Source organism: Cenococcum geophilum (genome assembly GCF_001692895.1).
Source record: "Cenococcum geophilum 1.58 unplaced genomic scaffold K441scaffold_30, whole genome shotgun sequence".
NCBI lineage: Eukaryota > Fungi > Ascomycota > Dothideomycetes > Gloniales > Gloniaceae > Cenococcum > Cenococcum geophilum.
In genome coordinates this window covers 688,099-706,798 of record NW_027137588.1, presented here as the reverse complement: position 1 = coordinate 706,798, position 18,700 = coordinate 688,099, and the positions used below count along the sequence as shown (strand labels likewise).

Here is an 18,700-nt window from a genome sequence, read left to right as displayed (position 1 = left end):
AGAGCCACATTCAATAGACAGACATCTCATTCTTGACCTGCGCACGGACCCTCAATCGACAATATCCCATTGCCCTCACTGTAAGCTGCCCGGCAGAAGGGTGGGTTCCAGTCCTTATTGTATAGAAATAATAAATGATAAAGTGGGCAAAGATAGTCCTAGAGGGAGTCAATAGTGAGGATATGGTCGAGAGTGAAAATGAGGAGACTAATCGCTTAGGTTAATAGATAACTGAAGCTAATGCTACCATGAACTACAATTTTGCGGCCCTTCCTGTTTAACTATCATATCAGGAAGGGCATGCCCCAGCACTTATGCTTGAAATCGACGAGAATACGACTAGCTTTTGTCATGGCGACCAACTTATATTTTCAAATTCAGCGGGGGGATTGTTCTCAAAACGTTAACAGTTCATGACTTGCCCAGTGAACCATTCCATGATATCCGTCCTCTAAGAACCAAATTTGTCCAATTGAACACTTAACCAAGAAGGCCTTAGCCTCGGTGTAAATTATTGCAACCGAAGGTATGCTAAATACCCACTAAAGCAGATGTGCGGTTCCTTTGGAGGGCATTTTCATTGTCGGGAAAGTTTCGGACGATTGAAATTCCGGCGGCAGAGCCCTCCACCGCCTAAATTTTCGTTTGGCTAGAATCGCAACACAAAAAGTTCCTCCAGCCTTTTTCGCCAACGGCTTCTCTAATACTCCCCTTCCTATACCTAGGCCCATTTCTCATCATGAGTGACGAAGTTTATGAGGGTGCGATCGGTATCGATCTTGGTATGCTCTCATTCCGCCGCCGTAAAACACTAGATAGTAAGACTGATACTTACACCGCTAGGCACGACCTATTCTTGCGTTGCAAATTACGAGGGCACCAATGTCGAAATTAGTACGACCACCTACTCAATTTTGTTCACAAGCACGGGTTTTCTCTAACTTTCCCATCACACAGTTGCCAACGAACAAGGTAGCTTCACTACTCCCTCCTTCGTCTCGTTTACGAGCGAGGAACGTCTCATTGGTGAGGCGGCAAAGAATCAAGCTGCTATGAACCCGGAGAATACTGTCTTCGATGTTAAGTACGAGGATACTTCAAAATTTATCTGGAAGGACTCGGAGACTGATTAACAATAGGCGCTTGATTGGGCGGAGATTTGACGATGAGACGGTCAAGAAAGATATCGAGTCCTGGCCATTCAAGGTTGCCGATCAGGGTGGTAGCCCCATGGTCCAGGTTGAGTATTTGGGTGAGACCAAGACTTTCTCGCCTCAGGAAATCTCTGCCATGGTCCTTGGAAAGGTATGCATTTTTCGGTCAGTTCCAGTGGCGCCCACGCTTACATTTTGCAGATGAAAGAAGTTGCCGAAACCAAGCTCGGCAAGAAGGTTGAGAAAGCTGTCATCACCGTTCCGGCGTACTTCAACGACAACCAGAGACAAGCCACCAAGGATGCGGGTGCAATTGCTGGTCTCAATGTCCTCCGTATCATTAACGAGCCCACGGCTGCAGCTATCGCATATGGTCTTGGATCCGGAAAATCCGAGAAAGAGAGGAACGTGCTCATCTACGATTTGGGTGGCGGCACTTTTGATGTGTCTCTTCTTCATATCCAAGGAGGAGTGTTCACTGTTAAGGCTACTGCTGGTGATACCCATTTGGGCGGTCAAGATTTCGATACCAACTTGCTCGAGCACTTCAAGAAGGAGTTCCAGAAGAAGACGAAGAAGGATCTATCGGGAGATGCGCGAGCACTCCGTCGTCTACGGACAGCTTGCGAACGTGCCAAGCGTACGCTCTCGAACGGTACTCAGACGACTGTCGAAATCGACTCCCTCTTTGACGGGGAGGACTTCAACTCTAACATCACCCGTGCGCGTTTCGAAGACCTCAATGCAAAAGCTTTCAACGGCACAATCCAGCCTGTTGAGCAAGTATTGAAGGACGCTAACATTGACAAGAGCAAGGTCGATGAGATCGTGCTTGTTGGTGGCTCTACCCGTATTCCCCGGATACAGAAACTCTTGAGCGATTTCTTCAACGGCAAGAAACTCGAGAAGAGCATCAACCCCGACGAAGCCGTCGCCTACGGAGCAGCTGTTCAGGCCGGTATTCTTTCCGGCAAGGCCACATCAGCTGATACTGCCGATCTGCTTTTGCTCGATGTCGTTCCTCTTTCCCTCGGTGTTGCCATGGAGGGTAACATCTTCGCTCCAGTCGTTCCCCGCGGCCAAACCGTTCCTACCATCAAGAAGCGAACTTTTACCACTGTTGCCGATAACCAGCAGACTGTGCAGTTCCCTGTCTACCAGGGTGAGCGTGTTAACTGCGAGGACAACACATCCCTCGGTGAATTCACTCTTGCTCCTATCCCACCAATGAAGGCTGGTGATGCCGTTCTCGAGGTCGTCTTCGAGGTCGATGTCAACGGTATCCTTAAGGTCACAGCTACCGAGAAGACCTCTGGCCGAAGTGCTAACATCACCATCTCCAACTCTGTTGGAAAGCTCTCGTCCACTGAGATCGAGACCATGATCAATGGTAAGATTTAATTTATCTATATCTTACATGCCTATCTGCATAAATGAAACGCTAACGAAAATGATCCTAGATGCTGCTAAATTCAAGTCGAGCGACGAGGCTTTCAGCAAGAAATTCGAGTCCCGACAACAGCTCGAGTCCTACATTGCCCGTGTCGAGGAGATGGTTTCTGATCCGACTACATCTATCAAGCTCAAGCGTGGCCAGAAGGAGAAGATCGAGTCGGCCCTCAGCGAGGCTATGGCCCAGCTCGAGATTGAAGACGCCGGGGCTGACGACTTGAAGAAGAAGGAATTGGCTCTTAAGCGGATAGTTACAAAGGCGTTCGCTACCCGTTAAACAAACCAGCAGTAATAGTGTAAGCGAAGCGACGCGGGTAGAATGGGCAGGATGCAGTGGAGCTTTTTCTTTCAGTCTACTGCTTTTTCTTCATAGAACGGCCCGTGTATTGCGTCTGGGAGGACTCAGAAAAGTGTGTACGTGGGTGTGTTCTACCTTGACGATTTCGATCTCGATTTGTGATCTTGAAATGTCTCAAATGTCTTTCTCCTTTCTTGTGCCTGTTCTTCTCTTTGATACAGAAACGGGATCGAATGTGGCATGTTTGGTTCCCGGTTACATTGCATTTAAACTCTCGAAATCTGTATGTAGTCATGATTAACGGAGTCTAAAAGATGGCGGGAAGGGAGAAAAATTGAGAATGGGAGATTTTATGACTAATTGGTTGTGCCACTCTCACTCGTGTGGTCCTAAGTGCCTTGATTTTCTGTTAACTACAAGATCCTCCTGAATGGCTTTACTCTCTGATTCTGCAAATTTAAATGCAATGGTCTATTTTTGATATGGAAGCCCTTGCTTTGCATGTTAAGACATTGGTAAAAATGATTTATTTGGCCGGAAGTTAAAGACCTTGAAAGACCCCAAATACTCTTTAGATACTAACGCCAATTTATCGGACTATCTGTATAGCAAGTTATCCCCCAGACAGTAGAACGCGCTGATCAAATAATGTGATCAAATCTAAACAAGTACGGCATAATATGTACACGCACAATAACTACTACGCCTCTATATTACAAATTCGGTACATGGCAACGTTCTCCTTCAACCTAACCTCACAACACACTCAACCACGTCCTGGCGTTCCCCGTCGCAGGATAAAATACTACGCACATACTCACCAGATACATGGTGGCCATCCTGCTCCCACTCTTGGCTTTTCTCACGCCAAGCAGCTCCCCAGCCTGTGCATGGTTCAGCTCTGCCACAACGGTTGTGGTCCAAGCATGGAAGGTCGAAGGCGTGATATGGATAGGGGTGCTAAGGTCGGGATTGCGGAAGAAAGGTTTGAGGTGAGCAAGGTCAATTGTCAACTACAAAGCATGATCATGAGCGACATCCAAAATTCGCGAAGGATAGGGAACGTAAAGACGTGGGCGTGGGCGTGCTTGCTTGCTTGCCTGCTGGACTCAAAAATATACATCGACTCTCGTGCGCTGCGTTCCGTACTTCTTGAGCCGCAATGCACTTTTGACTCTATCCCCTGGCTCTTTCTTGTTGAGCGAGCACGTGCCAGCTTCCGCAACGGCTTTCTTGGATCTTGAGGCGGCTTTGCGCGGTTTTTTGGTCATTACGGGTAAGTGGTCGTCATTATTAGAGTTCTCCACCTCTGCGGGTGATTATTTGCGCTAGTAGTGATGGTGTTAGCTGATACAGGCCAGAAAATAGAGTGAGTGAAGTAATATACCTTTCAGATATCATATGGTCCAAGGAGCCGGAGGCCTTGGAAGATTTGCTGGTCCCTTTGGGAGTTGAGCCGATTGCCATTGTATCGAGATAGCTGTAATATTTTGGATATTTCGGATATTAATCTTTGTTAAAGGGTTGTGTGCAGAGGTGAAAGTCGATGGACGTTAAAACGTCTTGAATCAGGGGATGACACAAGGACGCGTTTCGGCGAGTCACTTGGGAATATTAAAATTCTTCCTTTCCAAAATGCTCGTTCCAGAGCTCCACGCAACATAGTATGTCCGGGAAAACAATAAAGCACAATCCAGAGATCCCTAAGAAACGACAAGAAACCGACTTCCACGACCAATCTTACCTTCGACAACCTCAATCTCGAGATTAACCAACATCAGTAAGGATTGTAGGTTCCATAAGCTGCTCCAGACAATTTTGGAGTTTATGATGGCGTGATTTCTGTTTCGCCATTCTGGGTATAGTTATCTAGCTAAGTAGTTCTATGTGAAGTAAGGAAGGAAGAATAAATTCTTTGCATAATATTATTAAAAACCGACTTATTTATCCGTAGCATGTATTTTGCCATTTGGCTTCCTCTATTATTGAATATCTGTCCTTGTTCTAACTACAAAAACATAGCAGCATCTAAAAAAAGAACTCTATATATGTGTTCTATACAATGCAGCTTGCTCTTCAGCAGCAGAGGGCTCGATACAGCGCGGAGTTTCATAAGGGAGGACTATCACCAGATAATTTTAAGGTAAATGTAGATCAAGCGCTATACATGGCCACACTAGGGGGTACGGAGACGATTCCTCGAAAGAAACATATCGGAGGCTTGGAACCTGGAAAGTATGCCGATTTTATTCTTATTCGCGTAGACTCTCTATCGGTGACTGCTTTGGTGGGCCTTGGCGCGCCTATATTGTTACATGCAAACCCATCTAACTTGGAAACTATGATTCTTAATGAGGAAGTCTTGAACAACAGTAAGGAGCCCTTCAAGGTTGGTTTAGATGATTCAAAGTTCAATCAACTAAAAATTGTGACAAGTTGAAGAATATACGGCAAAATATTGACTGGAAACTGAACAGGACTGATTTTGTTAATTTGTGAGGTGTTGATGAGGTGCGTGAAGATATCGTTAAGCTAGCTGCTGTCCGTATATTATTTCTAGGAAGCCGTGTATTTGTTACAATAGCGCTGGCTGCTTGTAAGCAATGAAGATGATTGGCTTTGATCGAAGTTTCTAGGAAACGGGATGTAAAATTGGATACGAGACTCTCTTGAGGAGCCTTGACATGGTAGGCTCTTGTTGCTGGTGAGGATTTAATGCCATATTCATGTTTGTCCTATCGCGGACCATTAGAAACCCAGCCGCTTGTTCGAGGTCATACTGCTCACTTGGTATAATGACTCGGCGGAAGCAATTATCATGCAGAAGGACGGATGTCAGCAGAGAGTTCGAAAGATATTGATGCCAAGGAACACCAAGACAAGGAACAAGGTTACAGCGGGCCAATTTACTTGGCTGTGAGTGCTTAGAAATGCAGCGCTTAATAATATAAAACAGGGCACCACATTATCAACGAGATACCAAACGTCGCGTCATCGGAGTTGACTTCTGAGGAATGATGAATGATTTTGCTATAAAGGCAGTCCCTTCTGATGTAGGAGAAAGGCAAAAATCTCATCACAGCAAGGCCAAATCTCATCACAGCAAGGTCAAATCTCATACTTCGGCCGTTCTGTGAAAATTTAAAATTTCCGACTTTTCCGCCTCATTAAATTAAAATGGAAGCCCCAAATATTCTCATTACTGGTGTGACAGGCTATATGTATGCGATACCCCGTATGCACCTCATTAACTCACCCTTACTAATCAATATACCGCTCTTAAAGTGGAGGCACGATTTTAACGACCCTTCAAAACACTTCCTACCCCTCCCTCAAAAACGCCAAACTCTCAGTTCTTGTCAGAGGTGAAAGCAAAGCTGCCTTCTTCAGACAGAAGGGCATTGAGACAGAGGTGATAGAGGGCGCGGGTCAATTGGACTTGCTTCGCAAGGTAGCGAGTAACTATGACAGTAAGACAAAGCCGAGAACTAGGCCAATCTACCCTCAAACCCTGGTTGATTTTTTTAGTTATTATCAATCCTGCATTCTGTTTCCAGACCGATGCAGCAAACGCTCTGGTTCTTGGCATGGGAGATCGTGTAAAACAGATTGGGAAAGAGCTCCACTTCATTCAGGTAAGAACTGGTCAGAAATATATCAACAAGTGATATACCTGACACTCTGAAGACATCTGGAACTTCTAATGTCGGTGACCGCCCCATTACTGGGCGGTATTACGAAGATCGGATCTTTTCCGACAACGACGACATTTTCGGCTACGAGGTTGAGCGCAACAAGAAGGAACCTTACCCGCAACGCACCACCGAGCTCGTCATCACCAAGACTGGAGACGAGGTCGGCGTCAAGACGCACATCATCATGTCTCCTACCATCTACGGCATAGGAACTGGCTTCTTCAACAAAATATCCATTCAAATCCCAACTTTGATCCGCACAGCCCTTGAATTTGGTCAAGCCGAATACATTGCAGATGGGAAAGAGGAATGGGATTACATCCATGTTGTAGACCTTGCAACCCTTTACGAGACAATGCTTGCCAAGATTGTGCAAGGCGAAGACGTTCCATATGGTGAAAGGGGTATTTTCTTCTCTGAGACTGGCAATTACAGGTGGAAGGAGCTCGCGCAAGGAATTGCAGATGCTGGCAAAGCACTTGGCGCGCTGAAGACAAATGAAACTAAGAGCATCACTTTGGAAGAGGCGAGAAAATTGAATCCAACAAACCCTGAATACGTTGAACTTGGCTTCGCCTCGAAGTAAGTTATCCAATATCTCTACAGCTTCCAAGATACGGTCGCTGACTTATCGACTATTTAGCTCTAGAACTAGAGCCCATAAGTCTCGAGAACTAGGCTGGGGGCCCACGAAGACTGAAAAGGACTGGCAAGCTGGGTTCCGTGACGACTTCGAAGCCGTTCTGAAGGGAGTGGTCACATAGAGCCATTTGACTCGGCGATACGAGTTTACTGGAAACACATTACAATTCATTCGATTTTAAATGAATTTGAATTGTCTGCACAGTATCACTCTGAGTTCTTACCTCTGACCTGTCTCTTTCATCAGGGTGATTTTTCGCGAGGGAATCGGGACACCTCCGATGGAGAGCCATTGATGGAGAGCTTACTTGATTTCACCGGAAGTAGACCATGCTCTCAAATTAGCTATTAGTCTTCCTCGAGCATATTTAATTGCCATGAAACTGTGAAAAGTTAATGCCTGGATCAATCTGCTTCTCTAGCTTGGCTGCTTCTGCACTGCGGAGTACGTTGAAAATAAATACCGGATACGAGCTGGGACGATAGAGTTCCGCTCAGTGATCCTAGGTCGCAAAGGTTTCCTGTCTTAGACGAGAAATTTGCTGTTGCTTAGCTTAACTTGCACCGTATCTTTAAACTTTGTTGAGGACGCTAGGCACCTGACTTCGCGTATACAATGCAGAGGCTGGCCTCAACTGCGGACTCCCTGTTAGCTGGCGTGGTATGTAGTCGGGTGAATGCACCCGACTTCCCTTGTTCAGTAATACATAAATATGTACGTGAAAAATTAATATAAAGTCTGTTCGTGATGCACTATTCCTAAGTCCTCCACGCCATTCGAAGCAATTAAGACACCGCGGATCCTCGTATTCCCCTAACTCACAAACCGATAATGTCCCAAGGTCCGATTCGAACTGTTCCATTCATGGAGAGCAAACCTTCAAAGACATACAACGGCGGCTGTCACTGCGGTGCCACAAAGTACGCTGTTACAATCTCTCCACCACTTGATGATCCGACACAGGTAGTTACAACTTGTAATTGCTCTATCTGTGCCACAAACGGGTACCTGTTCATCTTCTCCCCCAATTCTTCAATTGAGTTCTCGAGGGGTGAGAAAGATTTGACGGTAAGTGCCAAATGATGTCTATTTTAACTGTCTCTTGTGGTTTGAAAATGAAGCACTAATGTTTATTCACCTTCCTATTAGTCCAATACTAATGAAGAACAAGAGAAGGGGAAAAACTGCTAATACGTAGCTTTTCTAGGCCTATAAATTTGGCCCAGAGCGCAGAATGCACTGCTTCTGCCCAACCTGCGGCACTAGTTGTTTCGTACAGTCAATAGACCCAAATTTCTTCCCCGATTTCAAGGCTCTTAATGTGAGCTCCCTTCCTAGGGTCGAACGGATGCGAGTGCTGACGATCCATATTGTTTAGGTTCGCACTTTCCAGGATTTGGACCTCAAGACCTTGACACTGAGGGAGGTTGACGGAAAGAGTAGATAGAGGAATGAGAGAATGAATACACAAAGTTGGAAAAGAGTCAATCTAGGAGGAGCAGATAGGAGCAGGTAGGAACAAGCGGCTTTGTACGTTAGGTCATTCGGTGGCGAAATTCATACTTGAGGGCCTTGAACATACTCGAATTCAAGAGAAAGCAAGTAGTGTTGGCATGGTAGCAGTGTCACAGAATCTATTTTGGTTTTTTTAATAAAATACACTTACTCTATTGAATCGTCAACATAATCCCTCTGAACCGATAGCCTTGTACCCTAGGTATACCCAATCACTCACATAAATAAAGCAGTGAGTCACCAAAATTCCTGCAATACTCTATTACTCCAGTTTCAACTGTTCGAATTGCTGAATGCTCAACTCCCGGTTCCTTTGTTCGGTCAAGAAATCCTCAAGCTTTTGCCTCTCAGCCGCCTGCACCGCGCCGCTGACCTTCTCCTCGAAGTCTGGAGCATGGAGAATCTTGCGTTGCTTCTCCGCGCCGTCAGCCGCTCTCTTCATCTTCTCCTTGCCTTTCTTGATTTCTGCATCAATATCTACACGGCCCTTGACTTTTAAGAACACAGTAGCATTGGAAGAGACACTGTAGACAGCGCAGCCAGTAGGCGTGGCATCATCCTTGGAAAGAACCTCGACAGAGGCGACGCCTTTGCCGGCAAGGGCGCGGATCGATTGGACTTCTTCCTTGGCGGTATTACAAGAGACTTCATTGAGAGCTTGAACAAATGCTTTGCCTTCATCTTTAATCATATATTCTGCTAGAAGAGATCTTATGCCTTTTGAACATCCAAGAAGGAGCTCATACTCCGCTTCTGATACTGGGTTGTCGAGGTCCTTGACATATTGGGGGTATGCAGCCTTCACGATGGAGGGCGTGTTGTCGCCTGGCCGTCGTGGTAGCCGTTGCCAAAGCTCTTCTGTGAGGAACGGCATGAATGGGTGAATCATAGTAAGCCCGCCTTCCAAAGCCGTATAAAGAGTATCTTGAGCTGAACGCAGCTGTTCCGGCGTACCGGTTTGCGTAATTGCTTTGCTCTCCTCGATGAAAACGTCACAAAGATTGTCATACCAGTATTTGTATACCACTTGCGTCGAATTGCTGAATTCTCTAGCCTCTAGCTTTTCGTTGATTTCTTTTGAGGCTATTGAGAACTTGTGAAGGATCCATCGCTCGGCAAGCGATTCCTTGCCCGTCTTTTGACCCGTCTTCTGCGGAACAAAGTCGTCACCAATCTTGCCAAGGACAAATTTGGTGGCTTGGTAGATTTTATTGCAGAAGCGGCGGTAGCCATGTATCACGGAAACATCGAAAGCGATATCGCCTCCGCCAGTTGTGTATCCAACAAGTGCCAGGCGTAATGCATCGGCGCCGCACTCGGGAATACCTTGGGGGAAAGAAGTTTTTTGATAACGTTCTGCAGTCTTGAGTTCTTTGGGATCTAGATTGCCGACGAGGAGTTTGTCATGCAGAGCCTGGAGCTCGATGCCTTCCATAACTGTTGAAGACTAAGAGTCAGTGTACTAATCGTAACCCAAGGCGGGGCCGAGTAGAAAATCCAATGCAGAAAATCATCTGAACGTATGAACATAGACAAGAAAAGTGCCTGCAAGATTGAACGGATATCAAACATACTGTCTACAGGATCAATGACGTTGCCAAGTGACTTCGACATCTTGCGGCCTTCTGAGTCCCTGATAAGGGAATGGCAGTAAACCTCTGTGAATGGAACCTTTTTCGTTAGGTGAAGACTGAGCATAATCATTCTTGCTACCCAGAAGAATAAGATATCCCAACCAGTTTCCAAGACGGAGGTAGGGAATAACTTCTGCAAATCATTGGTGTTGTTAGGCCATCCGAGACTAATTGAAAACCAGTTGGATCAGCAATAATCGAGCATCGAAGAGGAACAAATACCTACGTTGAGAAAGGCCATAAGCCGGAAGAGAACCAAGTATCCAAGACATCAGGGTCTCGTTCCAGGGTGAATTTCTTGCCAGCGAATTTCTTCTCCGCTTTCTTCTGTGCCTCTTCCTCTGTTCGCCCGGTGACCCATAGCTGGTCATTCGCGGGATCCCCGTTTTCACCTTTGATCTTGACAAAATATGCTGGGCATTGATGGCCCCACCATAACTGCCTGCTTAAGCACCAATCATTGATATTTGCAAGCCAATGATGGTATGTCTTCTCAGCACTCTCTGGGCGAATCTTGATTTCGCCATTTCGGACGACTTTGATGGCTTCTTGTGCCATGTCCTGCATCTTCATCCACCATTGTGGCTTCATTAGCGGCTCTATGACGTCTTTACTCTTCGCACATAGGGGGACCTTCATCGGGTTGTCTTCCTTTTTCACGAAGAGACCTAGCTTGGTAAGTTCCTCGACAACAGTATAACGAACGTCGAAACGCTTCTGTCCCTCGAACTTTCCGGTGTTATGGTTCATCGTGCCGTTGTCGTTCAAAATATTGATGAATTCGAGATTATGGCGCTGGCCCAGTGTGTAGTCGTTAGGATCATGAGCGGGGGTGATTTTGACTAAGGCACCTTTCAGCAAAATCTAAAAAAGAGGACGCGAACGTGACAAACCAGCCCCGGTTCCAAATTCAGGGTCCACATAGGTATCGGCCACAACAAGGAGAAGACGGTCGATAAATGGGTGTCGAGCATGCTTTCCTACAAGGTGTTTATATCGCTTGTCATCAGGGTGGACGGCAATAGCAGTATCACCAAGCATAGTCTCAGGACGTGTTGTGGCGACTTCAATAGTCTCATCCGATCCTTCCATAGGATATTTGAAATGCGTGATAACACCGAATTCGACTTTTCGCTCGTACCCAGGCACGTCCAGAAGCGTTCGACCTTCGAGCTCTTTGTTGTCCACTTCTAGGTTCGATAATGCTGTATTTAGCTGCGTGCACCAGTTGACAAGGCGGTTTGATCGATAGATCAGACCTTGCTCGTGAAGCCTGACGAAGGTCTCTGTCACGGCTGCTGACAGGTTCTTGTCCATTGTAAAAGCCTCTCTTGTCCAGTCAAAGGATCCGCCAAGTCGTCGGAGCACTCTGTTGATCTTTGAGTGATACCTATTGAGTGTGAATAAAGCGTCGGTTATAACCAGACTTTGCAGATGTACTCACTCATCCTTCCACTCGTAAGTCCTCTCCAAAAACCTAGGTCTGCCAAGATCATGTCGGGTCTTCTTCTCTCGGCGCCACAGTATGTTCTCAATGACAGATTGTGTGCTGATTCCTGCGTGATCACAACCAGGAACATACAAAGTGGTGAATCCCTTCATTCGATGCCATCGTATTAAGACATCTTGCAATGCGGTTGCAAGCGCATGACCGCAGTGAAGTGCTCCAGTTACGTTAGGAGGGGGGATGGGAATGACGAAGTGCCCTGCGGGCTTCACATTCCCATCCAGCCCAAATTCCGGCTCAAAGAAACCCTCCTTCTCCCACCAGTCATACCAGGCGCTCTCCACAACTTTCGGAATATATGCTTTGTGAAAGACATCATCCAGCGGCTTCAAGATCTTCTTCTCGCCCTTGGGTGTCTCTTCAACATACTCTGGCAAGACCTCCTTCGTCTCCGCCTTCTTCTTCTCCTTAGCTTTTGTCTGCGCTGGTGCCGCACTCTTCAACTTGGCTTGTTTCTCTTGGAATTTCTTGTCCTTCTCTGCCTTCTTCCGTTCCTTCTCAAGCTCTTTTTCTGTCTTGGCCTTCTTCCCTAAATCCTTCTCACCCCGGTCTTTCCCAGGTGTACTCTGGCCTGTGGCATCTTGTTCTGCAGCACCAACAATGGCGCCCTTTGCCTCGTTCGACAGACTTGGTGGTTGACCCGTAGCGGGGCCAGTTTTCTCGCCAGCTGTAGCAAACCCAAAAATTAGCCAAGCTTAATCCCACAAACAATCAAGTTGCATGAGACCCGGTGCGGCAGTGGCGTACGGATATTGTGCGAAGCTGCATTGAGCGCCATATTTGCGATTGTTCGTCTACGCAGTGGTGGGGCTCTTGGGATGCAAAAGCGCAAGAGGAACGCTCGGCGGGGGAATATTTTAAGCATGCATGGCATGCTGCAGAAATTCAGCATCGAGTCACACTTGGAATTTATGACTCAGCGTGCCAAGACCCAGCTTTCGTCTCTCGAATAATCCCAAAAAGCAAACCATGCAGATCTGATATATGACTTCATCCTAAGTAGGGGTTTATTGTACATTGCGCATGGGGGGTTTTGAGATTTTGAGCTTTACAGCTTTACAGCTCTGAACTATAATATATAAAAAAAGTTATCGTCAAAAGATCACACGACAGCGCAGATGGACATATTGGATACATTATTCGATTCTGGATATCTACGTAAATGAAGAACGCCGCAACCGATGCTCGAGAAGGATTATTCCAACAGCGCCACACTCATCCCCAGACGATATCCTATGGTCTCTGACGACAAAAGACTTACAACTTAAAAGGGAAGTGAGGACAAGGGTCCCACTTCAACTCGCATGTAGGGTTCCACTGCAATGATGATGACGGAATGTCTTCCTAGAGGAATTGGGCTGCTTCGGCCACCGCGTTTGGTTCCGATCTCTCGTATTTTGGTGTGGTGGATTTAGAGAGCTTGATTGGTGTGATATACTGAGCGGTGTATAGTGAGGAGAGTGCGGTAGCTTTGCGGACCAAGGGCTTGATTATGTTGTTTCATCAAGCGCTGTCTTTTCTGGCCTCGATAGAATAGGATCCACTAGCCAGGAGTACGACAAGGGAAGATACGACACGTATGCAGATTCGAAAAGTGATAGAAAGGTTGGCGACAGGGTATCGATCATGAGTGGGATGCGGTAGCATTGTGGTTTTGTATAGCGGCTTGCCGGACAGGGGCAAAATACGGATGTGCCATGGCTTCTTTTGCAGTCAGGCGTTCCTAGACTAAATTAGTCATTACCCATAAAAATTAATGAGGGTAACCATACCTGATGATCGTATCTCAATAGTTTATCCAAGAAATCAATAGCATCGTTGCTGACGAATCTCTGGTTTTCAGCATTGATGAAAGAGTGCCAGCTCTTCTTGGGAAATCTCCCTAGAATATCGTCGTACTGCGCATCCAGCTCAATATCATATTTATCCAGATAATCAAACAGGTCTTCGGTGCCTAACACTTTGGCAATCTTGACAAGCTGATCGGAATTGTTATTACCGTGGAAGAATGGCTCCTTCCTAAAAATCATGGAAGCAAACATGGCCCCCAGAGACCACATGTCAAGAGAATAGTCGTACTCTTGGAAGTCTACAAGTAACTCAGGTCCCTTAAAGTATCTGGACGCCACTCGAACATTGTATTCTGTGCCCGCGTGGTAAAACTCGGCAAGGCCCCAATCAATAAGCCTCAGCTGTAGGTTTGTCAGCACGAGTGTATTGATACTACGTTGACAAGCTCCTCACCTTTCGTTTCTCGTGATCTATCATGACATTGTGTGGCTTGACATCCCGATGCATAATGCCCTTGCTATGACAAAAGTCTAGCGCCTTCAGGAGCTCGAAAATGTAGAACCTCACATCATAATCGACAAACTTGGGATATAAGCTCCGGAAGTCGGTGTTGTTGACGTACTCAAATATTAAGGACGGCGTTTTACTCTAGTAATATCAATAAGACCCACATCAGCGCCAGCACATAGAGTTACATTTTACCGTAAAGGATGTACCCACCTGATTATCCCGTACCACGTCCAGTAGAGCAACAATGTTAGGGCCTCCGGACAGGTTTTGCAGAATCTTGATCTCTCGTTTTATCTTCTTCTTCTTGACAGGCTTGAGGACTTTGATGACGCATTTCTGGTAGTTGACGACATTAATACCCTCAAAAACTTCGGAGTATTTGCCTCGCCCTACATTCATGAGTTAGCATCTGATAGCTAGTAGTGACAAGGGAAAGCATGCCTATCTTCCGCACGACCTCGTAGTTCTCCAAAACCCCCCAGGAGATGTTGACGCTATCGTAATCCCAATATGCCCGGGGCATATTGGCGTTGACGTCCGCATAGACGCGTGCCATGCTGGTAGCCTGGCCTGTATTGTTGAGATCCAGAGTGGTGAATTCAGACGTAGGGACCGGCTGCTCTATATCAGCAGCGGTCTCGTTCGTAGGAGCTTTGGTGATGTGGGCGGAGGGCTGCTGGATGCGGAGTGAACTGGGAAGCGAGGCGCAGGTGAGCGGTACCAAGAGAAAGGCGACGCCAACTGTCACCAACGGCAAGGCTTGAATGCGCGCGACAGGTTTCCGCCAACGCCCTCGTGGTGGTGGTGGAGGGGCAGCTGCGCTCGGATTTGGAGGTGGACCGTGGTGCTGGTTTTGGATGGCTTCTTGTGTGAATTCAGTCAGCGCCGATGTTCACGTGATCGCGAATCTTTGGTGAATATCTCATGGACTTCTTACTACTTTTGCGAAAATCTATCTTTCACACCCAACAGCTCTTCTTCGTACTGCGAAGATGTTCCACGACCTGAACGTGCCGTGGAGCCCGAATGATAGAGAATTGCAGCGAACGATTGCCTTTCTTGACGAATGTGAGCTCTGAATATAGCAGTCCCAAAGCGCCTATCCGTTCCTGACGCTTTCCAGTGGGATACGATGTTGTTGCTCTCACGCACTCACTCTCTGGGAAACTGCCAGCAGACTTGGTAAGGAAGAAGCAGTGGTTTTATCCATTGCTTGCTTCATTAACATCAAGCTAACTCTCATAAAACCTTAGAATTGTCCCATCCCCACCATTCTACCATTTCCGACCCCGTCCTCCCTCCGCCTTATCCGAAGATGTACGCTCATACTTTCAGACACGTCCCAAAACCATCGCATTAATCAGCTCTCTGCGGCCTATGACATCCTTGCCATACGTCCAACGGATGAGAAAACTCTCAAGCAAGCATGCGAATCGCTTGACTGTGAGCTTATTTCGATTGATATGACCGTTCGCCTATCATACCATTTCAAGTTCAAGATGCTTTCGCAAGCTATTGCTCGCGGTGTTAGATTTGAGATATGCTATGCCCCTGGTATACTAGCGAGCGAGAGCTCTGCACGGCGAAATCTGATCAGTAATGTGGTACAACTAATACGCGCAACAAGAGGGCGTGGATTGGTGATCAGCAGCGAGGCAAAAACCGCACTAGGTTGTAGAGCTCCCTCAGATGTAATAAATCTCACTGCAGTCTGGGGACTGGGTCAAGAGAGGGGTAAGGAAGCAATTTGCAAGGAGGCGAGGAGCACGATAGTTTGTGCACAGCTCAAGCGGACAAGCTACCGAGGTGTTATAGACTTTGTATATGGTGGTGAAAAGTCTAAAACGGCAACGCCGAAACAATCGCAGGGAAAAGGTGAGGCGCAAAAGAAACGCAAAGCCGGTGCCATAACCACAAATGTCACAGGTGAGGGTGGTGTCGAATCACAGAATCCACTCTCGAACAGGGAGCTCAAGAGGCAAGAGAAACGGGCACGACTCGAAGCCCAGAAGAATATTGCTCCTAGTACTAACCCAAGCACTAAGGACACAGGGTTAAATGGATGATGTATCTACTACAAACGTAGCTGTACAAATGGAAGACTAAATCACATGAGTTCACTGAAAATACTATGGGTATTATGCTGAACGAAGATGAAAACCCGCAAAACGCCTTATCTGACCATAAGTGTCTTATTACAATAATTATCCTGTTGGTTGTGGACTTCGAGCGACAAGCCTGACCGTCACTGCGGTTTGTAGTAATATAGTGCTAATATCGAATGGTAGGATAGCCGATGAACCAACTGCTTGTGACTGTGCCACTGCAGCACTTGTTATCGAACTTAGGATAGCTGAAGATGCTGCTGAGGGAATGGCCGATGTCATTGAAAGACTGCTTGATACAGCAGCAGACGATTCTACAGAAGAGATATCTACTGACATAGCGGAGCTGCTTGAAGCGGCAGCGGCAGCGGCAGTAACAGTAGTAGAACTCTCGATTGATGGCATGGCAACTGATGACATTGCAGCCGAAGACATAGCTGATGACATGTCCGTAGAAGAAACGGCAGCAAATGATGCTGCTACTGTCGTCTCGACAGCAATAGAGGAAGCTAGGGTTATCATCGTCGACATTGGTGGCAAGCTCATAGTAGTGTAAGTAGCCAATTGGAAAGGAGCCGGTGTATTAGGTGTTCCCGCAAAGCCTCCTGCAGCGCATAAACAAGCGCAGGTACACATCTCCTCTGTGGCGACCGTTGATGCGGCAGGGACCACCTCAACGGATGGGTTTGAAAGGGCTACAGATTGAAAGAGTGCCGTAGTTGTAGCTGCTGCAGCCGCGGTTTCGGATGTAACCGCAGCTGCAGATGCTTCTAAGCTCGACATGAAGGCAAAGGGGGCGGCTGAGCTGAGGCAAACCTGAAATCGCGAGTCAGATGCGGCGAAATTAAATCCTCAATGGTGGATGTCCTACGCTTTCAGTCGTTGTTACAAGTTGCATGGTAGTCATTGTGACTGCTTCCATTGTCGTAACTGTCGCAGTCGTCGTAACCTGCTCCGTTGATGTGACTGTTGCTGTCATAGTGACGGTTTGGGCAACAGTCTGAACAACGGTGACCCAGGGGAAATCAGCACGCTTTAAGTAAGAGATACGTTCGAAGGGGCATACCATCTGCTGTTGAGGTTCAGATATTGTAATCTAGAAATGTCAGCCAGGTCATTCAGTGACCCAAGGAGGGCAATCTGCTTACTGTCGTAGCCTGAACTTCGGTTTTAGTCTGGGCTTCTGTGATGGTGATGGTTTGCGCTCTAATTGATATTAGCTTACATCCATCGACAATTAGATACAAATCATTCTCATACTGAAGACTTATCTCGGTAAGGGTAATGGTTTCATCGAGGATTGTCGATTTGAATAGATCCGTCCCATTGTTCTTACGATTCCCGTTGTGCTGGCCTTTACCTTGCGATTTATGTTTTTGTTGTTGCTGCTGCTGCTGCTGCCCCTGTTGGTCGTAGCTCTGCTGCTGCCCAACATTGTGGCCTGCTACCTAGAGGGAAAATGTTAATACATATAGCGAGAAAGGCATATGGCTATACGGACAGCCGGTATCAAGAGCAACTCTAGGACGGCGAGAAGCACGAGCGTCCAACCTGCCTTGATTCTCTTCATCTTGCGGCTTGACGAGTGATCGCTGGATGTAGAATAGAGAGATGGGCCTTGCTCAATTTTATGCGTGAAGGATATGATCTTTGCGTAAAGCAGACCGGCTGCATAAAAGAACGTAGTTCGCAGTCATGCAAAAGGAAAGACTGCAGGCCAAAAGATTTTGGAGAGGGAAGAAAGTGACTTGTAAAGAACGGACAGAGGAAACGGCCTCTGGGCGAGACTCAAACCCAGCCAGAGACATCTAAAGCGCGATGCATACTACTAAATAACTTTGTTTCTCCCCGGTTTCCATTCCCACGCGTCTAAGTCTCAAGGCCAGTTCCGTAATTCGAGGAAATGCCATTACGGGAGGCTGTAACTGCCTCACCAGCCTTTTTTTGTGGCCGCGTTATCCTTGATCTGTGAGCAGCTTTGACGGGAGAAGCTAAATTGAAAGAGTTCTGGTCGATAGCAGTCTCACATAGGTTTGGCGAGCCGCTGTGGTAGGAGGGCTGCGACGCACGCTGTTGGAGATCATCAGCCACGAGACGGGGCCGCGTTTCAAAATATTCGGCTGATACTTCTCCTTTGGAGTATGACCTTTCGGCTCCCTTTAATCAGATTTCTATCCATGAGGCTCGCGAAAGACTTCTCTTAGTTGCCCAAAGCAAGACTCGTTGGTTGCTGCGCAAAATGTGTCCACCGTGATCGCTTGGCAAATCTATTTTCACGATATAATGCGTCATCAACGCTCCCCTTTGTCCCTATCGGCTGTACAAACATTCATACCTGGCCGATTGTTGCGGATTTTGGAGAAGAGCTGGCGAGCATAAAGTATTCTACATAAAAT

At 46.9% G+C, this 18,700-nt stretch overlaps 9 protein-coding genes across 9 annotated transcripts; 5 read left to right on the top strand and 4 right to left on the bottom strand.

The window, feature by feature from the left end:
- Nucleotides 1–689: 689 nt before the first annotated feature.
- K441DRAFT_697547 (heat shock protein-like protein) lies at nt 690–3,357 on the top strand. Its single transcript, XM_067652989.1, has 6 exons — nt 690–782; nt 844–894; nt 958–1,084; nt 1,140–1,305; nt 1,356–2,544; nt 2,615–3,357. Exons 1-6 carry the CDS (start codon nt 740–742, stop codon nt 2,881–2,883), a joined length of 1,845 nt encoding a protein of 614 aa, XP_067502310.1. The 5' UTR covers nt 690–739; the 3' UTR covers nt 2,884–3,357.
- Nucleotides 3,358–4,025: 668 nt separating this feature from the next.
- On the bottom strand, nt 4,026–4,530 carry K441DRAFT_697546 (uncharacterized protein; the record flags this gene model as incomplete). The annotated part of the gene is made up of 2 exons (XM_067652988.1): nt 4,292–4,530; nt 4,026–4,232 (listed from the first exon to the last, which is right to left on the bottom strand). A coding segment is annotated over exon 2 (150 nt), but the record flags the coding sequence as incomplete, so codon positions are not given.
- A 312-nt stretch (nt 4,531–4,842) lies between these two features.
- On the top strand, nt 4,843–5,748 carry K441DRAFT_662432 (uncharacterized protein). Its single transcript, XM_067649040.1, has 2 exons — nt 4,843–5,639; nt 5,692–5,748. Exon 1 carries the CDS (start codon nt 4,967–4,969, stop codon nt 5,342–5,344), a length of 378 nt encoding a protein of 125 aa, XP_067502308.1. The 5' UTR covers nt 4,843–4,966; the 3' UTR covers nt 5,345–5,639; nt 5,692–5,748.
- Nucleotides 5,749–6,081: 333 nt separating this feature from the next.
- K441DRAFT_688111 (NAD(P)-binding protein) lies at nt 6,082–7,363 on the top strand (the record flags this gene model as incomplete). The annotated part of the gene is made up of 5 exons (XM_067652150.1): nt 6,082–6,125; nt 6,190–6,374; nt 6,433–6,539; nt 6,592–7,181; nt 7,243–7,363. 5 exons carry the CDS (start codon nt 6,082–6,084, stop codon nt 7,361–7,363), a joined length of 1,047 nt encoding a protein of 348 aa, XP_067502307.1.
- Nucleotides 7,364–7,949: 586 nt separating this feature from the next.
- K441DRAFT_662429 (uncharacterized protein) lies at nt 7,950–8,436 on the top strand. The gene has a single exon (XM_067649039.1). The coding sequence runs from the start codon at nt 8,074–8,076 to the stop codon at nt 8,323–8,325; it is 252 nt and encodes an 83-aa protein (XP_067502306.1). The 5' UTR covers nt 7,950–8,073; the 3' UTR covers nt 8,326–8,436.
- A 105-nt stretch (nt 8,437–8,541) lies between these two features.
- Nucleotides 8,542–12,676, bottom strand: K441DRAFT_697543 (valyl-tRNA synthetase-like protein; the record flags this gene model as incomplete). Its single annotated transcript, XM_067652987.1, has 6 exons — nt 8,542–10,194; nt 10,332–10,558; nt 10,618–11,233; nt 11,285–11,781; nt 11,836–12,565; nt 12,646–12,676. The coding sequence occupies 6 exons, from the start codon at nt 12,674–12,676 to the stop codon at nt 9,020–9,022; spliced, it is 3,276 nt and encodes a 1,091-aa protein (XP_067502305.1). The 3' UTR covers nt 8,542–9,019.
- A 543-nt stretch (nt 12,677–13,219) lies between these two features.
- K441DRAFT_170426 (Pkinase-domain-containing protein) lies at nt 13,220–15,045 on the bottom strand. The gene is made up of 6 exons (XM_067640313.1): nt 14,921–15,045; nt 14,641–14,815; nt 14,410–14,588; nt 14,143–14,337; nt 13,671–14,090; nt 13,220–13,621 (listed from the first exon to the last, which is right to left on the bottom strand). The coding sequence occupies exons 2-6, from the start codon at nt 14,753–14,755 to the stop codon at nt 13,523–13,525; spliced, it is 1,008 nt and encodes a 335-aa protein (XP_067502304.1). The 5' UTR covers nt 14,756–14,815; nt 14,921–15,045; the 3' UTR covers nt 13,220–13,522.
- Nucleotides 15,046–15,191: 146 nt separating this feature from the next.
- Nucleotides 15,192–16,317, top strand: K441DRAFT_613922 (ribonuclease P complex subunit Pop2; the record flags this gene model as incomplete). Its single annotated transcript, XM_067645659.1, has 3 exons — nt 15,192–15,267; nt 15,323–15,381; nt 15,453–16,317. 3 exons carry the CDS (start codon nt 15,192–15,194, stop codon nt 16,263–16,265), a joined length of 948 nt encoding a protein of 315 aa, XP_067502303.1. The 3' UTR covers nt 16,266–16,317.
- Nucleotides 16,318–16,334: 17 nt separating this feature from the next.
- Nucleotides 16,335–18,023, bottom strand: K441DRAFT_170398 (uncharacterized protein). The gene is made up of 6 exons (XM_067640312.1): nt 17,806–18,023; nt 17,565–17,752; nt 17,453–17,510; nt 17,371–17,400; nt 17,176–17,304; nt 16,335–17,120 (listed from the first exon to the last, which is right to left on the bottom strand). Exons 1-6 carry the CDS (start codon nt 17,872–17,874, stop codon nt 16,404–16,406), a joined length of 1,191 nt encoding a protein of 396 aa, XP_067502302.1. The 5' UTR covers nt 17,875–18,023; the 3' UTR covers nt 16,335–16,403.
- Between the last annotated feature and the right edge of the window lie 677 nt (nt 18,024–18,700).